We start from the raw sequence: 9,463 nt of genomic DNA, 5'->3' as shown, positions 1-9,463 counted from the left end.
ATGTACTTTTATTGTGATAGTTTAACTACATTAATGTACTTTTATTGTGATAGTTTAACTACATTAATGTACTTTTATTGTGATAGTTTAACTACATTAATGTTCTTTTATTGTGATAGTTTAACTACATTAATGTACTTTTATTGTGATAGTTTAACTACATTAATGTTCTTTTATTGTGATAGTTTAACTACATTAATGTACTTTTATTGTGATAGTTTAACTACATTAATGTTCTTTTATTGTGATAGTTTAACTATATTTATGTACTTTTATTGTGATAGTTTAACTACATTTATGTACTTTTATTGTGATAGTTTAACTACATTAATGTTCTTTTATTGTGATAGTTTAACTACATTTATGTGCTTTTATTGTGATAGTTTAACTATATTTATGTACTTTTATTGTGATAGTTTAACTACATTTATGTACTTTTATTGTGATAGTTTAACTATATTTATGTACTTTTATTGTGATAGTTTAACTACATTTATGTACTTTTATTGTGATAGTTTAACTACATTTATGTACTTTTATTGTGATAGTTTAACTACATTAATGTACTTTTATTGTGATAGTTTAACTACATTAATGTACTTTTATTGTGATAGTTTAACTACATTAATGTGCTTTTATTGTGATAGTTTAACTACATTTATGTACTTTTATTGTGATAGTTTAACTACATTAATGTACTTTTATTGTGATAGTTTAACTACATTAATGTACTTTTATTGTGATAGTTTAACTACATTAATGTGCTTTTATTGTGATAGTTTAACTACATTTATGTACTTTTATTGTGATAGTTTAACTACATTTATGTACTTTTATTGTGATAGTTTAACTACATTAATGTACTTTTATTGTGATAGTTTAACTACATTAATGTACTTTTATTGTGATAGTTTAACTACATTAATGTGCTTTTATTGTGATAGTTTAACTACATTTATGTACTTTTATTGTGATAGTTTAACTACATTAATGTACTTTTATTGTGATAGTTTAACTACATTAATGTGCTTTTATTGTGATAGTTTAACTACATGTATGTACTTTTATTGTGAACTACATCAAACTCATAATACTTTTACTTTGGTAGGATTCTCATACGGGACTTTTACCTGTAATGTAGTATCTCTACACTGCTGTACTTGTACTTTTACTGCAGTAAATAATCAGATTACTTCTCCTCTCACAGCGGAAGTTAATATCAGAGTCTCTCAGAGTGAAGCTGAGATGTGTTGTTGTGCAGACTCTGAGTTTATTGTCGTACTGTCTCTTTAAATGTGAGAGAGGAAAGGCTGCAGGACATGCGCGCTCCCGACGCTCACAACTAAATGCGTCAAAGTTGAAAGTTTAGTTTTTAGGAGTTGACTGTTTGCATGTGTTGTTTGTTTTATGACATGGTGAGTACTGAACCTCTGTCACTCCTTTATGATTCATGTCTGTCTGTCAGTGAGGAGCTGAGAGGAGCTGAGAGGGTCTCAGGACGTTTCTGTCAGAGAAGGAAGCGACATGGATGTAGTTAATCAGGACTGAGAGTTATTCCAGCTGCTCTCTCTTTATTATTATTATCATTAATATTATTAATATGAGTCAATCTGCTTCTTTCTTCCTGTGATTAGTGAGTAAAGCGTCAGACTGCAGTGAGAAGCTGTAGTTTTTGGGGCGTTTTAGAGTCACGAACCTGCAGAGAGAAACTTTATTCTTGTTAACAAAGAAACAAACTGCAGGAAAGTTTCTTCTCCTCATTACATCCGCTTTTTGTTCTACTTGTTTTTTTTTCCTCCTTTCCTTTTTAGGCTCTCCCTGTGTGGTGTGTGTGTGTGTGTGTGTGTGTGCGTGTGTGTGTGTTTACTGTACGCGCAGCTGCAGCCAGCCAGCGCCACACGACGTAGAACGTGACGTAGTGATGACGTAACCTCAACTATGCAGAATATCAAATATCATAATAATAATAATAAGAAGAAACTTTTAAGTCTTATTAAGGCAGATTTAAAGCTAATGAATCAGAAATGGTTTAAAATACATAAAATCAAGTTATACTCATGTGTATGTAGGGATGGAAACTTTAATGGGAATAAACCGGAAATTCACAAAACTGGAATTTAAATGTAGTCAGAAAAAAACATCTTGTATTATAATCTTTGTTAAAACCAGATTTTAATGTAAATCCAGTTTTTTGTCCTTCCTCCCTTCCCTCCTTCTGTCCTTACTCCCTACCTTCCTTTTTTCCTTTCTTCGTTTCTTCCTTCTTTCCTTCTGTCCTTCCTTTCATCTATCCTTCCTCCTTCTTTTTGTCTGTCTTTTCTTCCTTCTATCCTTTCTTCCTTCTGTCCTTCCTTCCATTCTTCCTTCTATCCTTCCTTCCTTCCTTCCTTCCTTCCATCTGTCCTACCTACCTTTCTTCCTTCTATCCTTCCTTCCTTCCTTTCTTCGTTTCTTCCTTCTTTCCATCTGTCCTTCCTCCTTACCTTCCTTCTGTCCTTCCTTCCATCTATCCTTCCTCCCTTTCTTCCTTCCCTCCTTCTTTTTGTCTGTCTTTTCTTCCTTCTATCCTTTCTTCCTTCTGTCCTTCCTTCCATTCTTCCTTCTGTCCTTCCTTCCTTAACCCCTCTGCTCTAAAGTATATGAGTCAGTGTTAAAGATCGCCAAGTGAATCTGATATGAGAGTAAAGTAAGTTTCCTCTTCCTCTTCCTCTTCCTCTCAGAGTGAAGATGAATGAAGACGCGTTCGAGGTCCCGGAGCGGACCGAGTACCGCTACCTGGTTCAGGAGGAGGAGGAGGAGGAGGTGCAGTACGTCCGCCACAGACACTACATCAGCCCCTTCCTCGTGCTCTCCAGACGCTGCATCTTCCTCATCTGCCTCGGCGTGGCCGCGCTGCTCGCTCTCGCCGCCTACCTGGGATACGTGGCGCAGACGCTGCCGCCGGGCGTTGCCAAGGTTACCGTCGGCTGCGGAGAGTACCGAGGAAGACACGTGAGTTTAGACCCGCTGATTATCTGTTAGTGCAGAGGTGTCAAACTCATTTTCATTCAAGGGCCACATACAGACCAATATGATCTCATGTGGGCCGGATCATTAAAAAGATGGAGGGAGGGAAGGAAGGAAGGAAGGAAGGATGGAAGGAAGAAAGAAGGGGAGGAAAGAAGGACAGGAAAGAAGGACAGGCAAAAGGAAGGACGGAAGAAAGGTAGGAAGGACAGATGGGTGGAGGGACAGAAGGAAGAAAGGGAGGAAGGACAGATGGAAGGAAGAAAGGGAGGAAGGACAGATGGAAGGAAGAAAGGGAGGAAGGACAGATGGAAGGAAGGACAGAAGAAAGGAAGGAAGGAAGGACAGAAAGAAGAAAGGGAGGAAGGACAGATAGAAGGAAGGACAGAAGGAAGAAAGGGAGGAAGGACAGATAGAAGGAAGGACAGAAGGAAGGACAGAAGGAAGAAAGGGAGGAAGGAAGGCAGGAAGGACAGAAGGAAGGAACGGAGGAAGGACAGATGGAAGGAAGGACAGAAGAAAGAAAGGAAGGAAGGACAGAAAGAAGAAAGGGAGGAAGGACAGATAGAAGGAAGGACAGAAGGAAGAAAGGGAGAAAGGACAGATAGAAGGAAGGACAGAAGGAAGAAAGGGAGGAAGGACAGATGGAAGGAAGGAAGGACAGAAGAAAGAAAGGAAGGAAGGACAGAAGAAAGAAAGGAAGGAAGGACAGAAAGAAGAAAGGGAGGAAGGACAGAAGGAAGAAAGGGTGGAAGGACAGATGGAAGTAAGGACAGAAGGAAGAAAGGGAGGAAGGACAGATGGAAGGATGGAAAGACAGAAGGAAGAAAGGAAAAGAAGACAGGAAGGAAAGTGGGCCGGCCTGGACCCCCACGGATATTACAGATAAATAAATATAAGGGTGTATAAACAGTCAGCTGCAGCAGGAGCATGTAACATAAATATAAATCTCTCTACAGATGTTTCCTCTTTTAACTTTCTGCAGCTTCACTTCCCTAAAAAGAAAAAGCTTCATCTGCAGAAACATGAATAGAGTTTAACTTGTGATGAAGACACGTGTTTTATTTCTCTGATCTGGATTCATCAAGATTTTACACTTTTATACATTTTCTTTTTTTATCCTTCCTGAAGAAAAACAAGTTTAACCCTCCTGTTGTCCTCAAGTCAAGGAAGGAAAGGAGAGAGGGAGGAAGGGTGGAAGGAAGGAAGGAAGGAAGGAAGGAAGGAAGAAGAAAGGAAAGGAGGGAGGAAGGAACGAAGGAAGGAAGGAAGGAAAGGAAAGGATGGAAGGACAGAGGAAGAGAAGGAGAAGAGAAGGAAGGGAGGGAGGGAGGGAGGGAGGGAGAAAGGAAAAGAGGAAGGAAGGATGGAAGGGAGGAAGAAGGAAAGAAAGGAGGGAGGAAGGAAGGAAGGAAAGGAGGGAAGAAGAAAGGAAAGGAGGGAGGAAGGAAGGAAGGAAAGAAGGACAGAGGAAAGAAGGAAGGGGAGAGGAAAGAAAGAGACAAGGAGGAAGGAAAGGAAGGAAAGAAGGACAGAAGGAAGGAACAGTCAAAAGAGAAAGGGTCAATTTGACCCGGGAGGACGACACAAAGGTTATTGGAGAAAGGAAAATAGGAAGGAAGGATGGAAGGAAGGAAGAAAGGAAGGAAGGGAGGAAAGGAAAGAAGGAAGGGAGGAAGGAAAGGAAAGGAAGGAAGGACAGAGGAAGAGAAGGAGAAGAGAAGGAAGGGAGGGAGGGAGAAAGGAAAAGAGGAAGGAAGGATGGAAGGGAGGAAGAAGGAAAGAAAGGAGGGAGGAAGGAAGGAAGGAAGGAAGGGGGGAGGAAAGAAAGAGACAAGGAGGAAGGAAAGGAAGGAAAGAAGGACAGAAGGAAGGAAGGAAGGAAGGAAGGAAGGAAGGAACGAAGGAAGGAAGGAACAGTCAAAAGAGAAAGGGGTTTGATGATGACACGAGTCTGATATATATTAATTTATAAGATAATAAACTTATTCATATCTGAGGTTGTTTTAGACTCATGTTTGTTTTAAATAATTTAACTTCTTTCATGTCCTTATAAATTATCTCTCAACCTTCCTGTCGTCCTCCCGGGTCAAATTGACCCCTCTGTTTTGAATGTTCCTTCCTTCCTTCCTTCTTTTCTTCCTTCCTTCCTACCTTCCTTCCTGTGCTTTCTCTCTCCTTCTTGCTTTCTTTCCTTCTTCTCTCTTTCCTCCCTTCTTTCCTTCCTCCCCCCTACCTTCCTCTCTTTCTTCTTCTCTCCTTCTTTCCTTCCTTACTTCTTTCCTCCGTCCTTCCTTCCTTCCTTCCTTCCTTCCTTCTTTCCTGTCTTTCTTTCCTTCCTTCCTCCCTCCCTCTTACCTTCCTTCCTTACTTACTTCTTTCCTCCATCCTTCCTTCCTTCCTTCCTCCCTTCCTTATTTCCTTTCCTCCCTTTCTTCCTTCCTTCCGTCCTCCATCCCCCTTTCTTCCTTCTGTCATTCCTTCCTTTCTCTCACCTTCCTTCCTCCCTCCCTGCCTTCTTTCCTTTATAATGTGCTTCTTATTGTTTCTGTCCGGTCGGTTATGTTCAGACAAGATTTCTGTAAGCATCATTTAATTATAAGTCTCAGAGCAGCAACGTCTTTAAAATATTAACTTTAAATCTCTACATTTCTTACATAAAGTTTTTTCTTTTGTATTTTATCATTTATGAAATTACAGTGTCAGTAGAGGAGGCAGAGATCTGTTAGCAGAGAGGAAAGGAGGAAGGGAGGAAGGAAGGAAAGAAAGAAGGAAGGAGAGGAGGCAGAGATCTGTTAGCAGAGAGGAAAGGAGGAAGGAAGGAAGGAAGGAGAGGAGGCAGAGATCTGTTAGCAGAGAGGAAAGGAGGAAGGGAGGAAGGAAGGAAGGAGAGGAGGCAGAGATCTGTTAGTAGAGAGGAAAGGAGGAAGGGAGGGAGGGAGGAAGGAAGGAGAGGAGGCAGAGATCTGTTAGCAGAGAGGAAAGGAGGAAGGGAGGGAGGGAGGAAGGAGAGGAGGCAGAGATCTGTTAGCAGAGAGGGAAGGAGGAAGGGAGGAAGGAAGGAAAGAAGGAAGGAGAGGAGGCAGAGATCTGTTAGCAGAGAGGAAAGGAGGAAGGGAGGAAGGAAGGAAAGAAGGAAGGAGAGGAGGCAGAGATCTGTTAGCAGAGAGGGAAGGAGGAAGGGAGGAAGGAAGGAAAGAAGGAAGGAGAGGAGGCAGAGATCTGTTAGCAGAGAGGAAAGGAGGAAGGGAGGAAGGAAGGAAAGAAGGAAGGAGAGGAGGCAGAGATCTGTTAGCAGAGAGGGAAGGAGGAAGGGAGGAAGGAAGGAAAGAAGGAAGGAGAGGAGGCAGAGATCTGTTAGCAGAGAGGAAAGGAGGAAGGGAGGAAGGAAGGAAAGAAGGAAGGAGAGGAGGCAGAGATCTGTTAGCAGAGAGGAAAGGAGGAAGGGAGGAAGGAAGGAAAGAAGGAAGGAGAGGAGGCAGAGATCTGTTAGCAGAGAGGAAAGGAGGAAGGGAGGAAGGAAGGAAAGAAGGAAGGAGAGGAGGCAGAGATCTGTTAGCAGAGAGGAAAGGAGGAAGGGAGGAAGGAAAGAAGGAAGGAGAGGAGGCAGAGAGGTGATGACGAGTAAAACAGGAAATGAAACCTGAAACTAACATGAGAAAATGTTGCTGACTTATAAAAATGTTCCTCAAAAATGTCCTGATATGATAGGGAGTAAGGAGGGAGGGAGGGAGGGAGGGAGGAAAGAAGGAAGGAAGGGAGTAAGGAGGGAGGGAGGAAAGGAAAAGTAAGGAAGGTTGGAAGGAAGGAAGGTAGGAAGGAAAGGAGTAAGGATGGAGGGAGGGAGAGAGGAAGGAAGGAAGGGAGTAGGGAGGGAGGGAAGGAGGGTAAAGGAGGAAGGAAGGAAGGAAGGAAGGAAGGAAGGAAAGGAGTAAGGAGTTAGGGAGGAAGGAAATTAGTAAGGAGGAAGGGAGGGAGGAAATTAGTAAGGAGGAAGGGAGGGAGGAAAGGTGGGAGGGAGGGAGGGAGGGAGGGAGGAAGGAAAGAAGGAAGGTTAGAAGGAAGGAGGAAAGGAGGAAGGAAGGATGGATGGAAGGTAGGAAGGAAAGGAGTAAGGAGGGAGGGAGGGAGGGAGGAAGGAAGGAAGGAAGGGAGTAGGGAGGGAGGGAGGGAGGAAGGAAGGAAGGAAGGGAGTAGGGAGGGAGGGAGGGAGGGAGGGTAAAGGAGGAAGGAAGGAAGGAAGGAAAGGAGTAAGGAGTTAGGGAGGAAGGAAATTAGTAAGGACGAAGGGAGGGAGGAAAGGAGGGAGGGAGGGAGGAAGGAAAGAAGGAAGGTTAGAAGGAAGGAGGAAGGAAGGATGGATGGAAGGTAGGAAGGAAAGGAGTAAGGATGGAGGGAGGGAGAGAGGAAGGAAGGAAGGGAGTAGGGAGGGAGGGAAGGAGGGTAAAGGAGAAAGGCAGGAAGGAAGGAAAGGAGTAAGGAGTTAGGGAGGAAAGAAATTAGTAGGAGGGAGGGAGGAAAGGAGGAAGGAAGTATGGTTGGAAGGAAGGAAGGAAGAAGGAAGGAAGGGAGGAAAGGATGAAGGAAGGATGGATGGAAAGGGGTAAGGAGGGAGGGAGGAAAGGAGGAAGGAAGGGAGGGAGGAAAGGAGGAAGGAAGGAAGGAGGGAGGAAAGGAAGGAAAGGAGGGAGGGAAGGAAGGAAGGAAGGAAGGAAGGAGGGAGTAAAAGGTTAAAAGTTCAATTAATCATGATTTTGATTTTTGCCATAATCACCCAGCCCTTCCTAAAATGAGTTTTTTCTACCTCTCTCTACAGAAGGATGGCGCCTACTCCTTTAAAGGCCTCCGCTACGCCGCCCCCCCGGTGGGGACCCTGCGCTGGGCTCCTCCGGCCGAGCCCGCCTGTAAGAAAGGCACCAGCGACGCCGGCCGCTTCCGCAGCGTGTGTCCTCAGATCCTATCGATGACGAGCGCGGGGAAGGTGACCGGTCAGGAGGATTGCCTCTTCGTCAACGTGTGGACGCCGACGCTGCGGCCGGACGCCAAGCTGCCCGTCATGGTGTGGATCCACGGAGGTTACCTGCACGTGCTCAGCGGAGGAGAGTCGGGGTACTCGCCCACGGAGCAGCTGGCGGCCGACACAGAGATGGTTTACGTCAGCTTCAACTACAGACTCAACGCTTTCGGCTTCATGGCTCTGGAGGTGCTGAGAGAGGGGTCTCCAAAAAACACCTCAGGTCTGTCACTGACACACACACACACACACACACACACACACACACACACACACACACACACACACACACACACACACACACACACACACACACACACACACACACACACTCACTCACACACACACACACACACACTTCTCATAATTCTTAGTTAGCTTACAGTTCTAGCACTACTCGACTCGACTCTACTGAGTTTTTTTGCTTCTTTGAGAAAAGATCTCAAACCAAAAGAGAGCAATTTATATTTTAAATTCCTTCATGATGATGCCGAGTGTGTGTTTGACATTATTTTCAATATAGAAACATCAAATCTTTAAGGTTGTTCTATCTCAGTCAGAGCAGACGGTCACACTGAGCCTGATTGCATCCTGATACTCAACACAAGAGCTGCAGGACTCTCTACTCGCTAAAGTCTCCTTCAGATCTGACTTATAGAGTTATAGAGCATGACTCGGCTCGACTCAGTTTTTTAGTATCTGCTCTGCTGAAGTTCCAAGCGAGCCGAGCCGATACTAAAATGTGACGTCATCAGACTGCCGGCCACTGATTGGTCAGAGAGTCACTGGAAGAGTCATGAGCCGTCCCACACAAGAATCAAACCCGCCATTTTTAAATACCAACAACAGCGATACAGAGATTCGGTTTCTCTTCTCTTTGCTTTGTGTGTGACAGAAAGACACATACAGCAGCAAGTACACCATCGCCTCCATGTCCTCCATTGGTTATGTGTTTGTGTTGCTATGACGACCCCGCTCACATTGGGGAGGAACTGTAGTAATGGAAAAGGTTCCTGGTACCAAACCGAGTCGAGTAGTGCTAGAACTGTATAGTGAGTGGAAAAGCGTTATTTTAGGGACCTTAAACACTGAACACCCAAAAATCAACACTTTTACAGTTGGGAACGCAGCTTTTGTCCCCAGTTACACAAACCATTAAAAGTCCAATATTGAGAAAGAGCACTTCAGCTGAGGGCTGGTAAACAGGTCAATGCTCCTCCGTCCACTAACATGATTATTTAAAGTTCAGTATTCAGCCGTCACTTTAAAAATCTAAATATTTAACAGACTTTTATACAATTTACCTCTTGTGAGATTTCAGAGTTTTTTCAGACACATTAATAAACCCACTGACTGGATCAAGCTAAAGATAAAGAAATATGTTTTATATCTCTCCTAGCTCATTTTAATAATGTTGTCAAACACTTATAGTAACAATATGAG

At 43.5% G+C, this 9,463-nt stretch overlaps 1 protein-coding gene across 1 annotated transcript in view; it reads left to right on the top strand.

Annotated features, from left to right (window-relative positions):
• Positions 1-1,295: 1,295 nt before the first annotated feature.
• Positions 1,296-9,463, top strand: part of LOC128354849 (para-nitrobenzyl esterase-like) — a gene marked incomplete at its 3' end in the record, with an annotated part of 11,458 nt that continues 3,290 nt past the window's right edge. Inside the window, exons 1-3 of the mRNA XM_053314992.1 lie at positions 1,296-1,415; positions 2,721-2,991; positions 7,823-8,243. Of these exons, the coding sequence (XP_053170967.1) occupies positions 2,728-2,991; positions 7,823-8,243 (685 nt within the window). The remainder of the gene's footprint in view (positions 1,416-2,720; positions 2,992-7,822; positions 8,244-9,463) is intronic.

Source organism: Scomber japonicus, unplaced genomic scaffold (genome assembly GCF_027409825.1).
Source record: "Scomber japonicus isolate fScoJap1 unplaced genomic scaffold, fScoJap1.pri scaffold_707, whole genome shotgun sequence".
Lineage (NCBI taxonomy): Eukaryota > Metazoa > Chordata > Actinopteri > Scombriformes > Scombridae > Scomber > Scomber japonicus.
The sequence above is the reverse complement of the archived record's forward strand: the minus strand, read 5'-3'. Positions and strand labels throughout refer to the sequence as shown.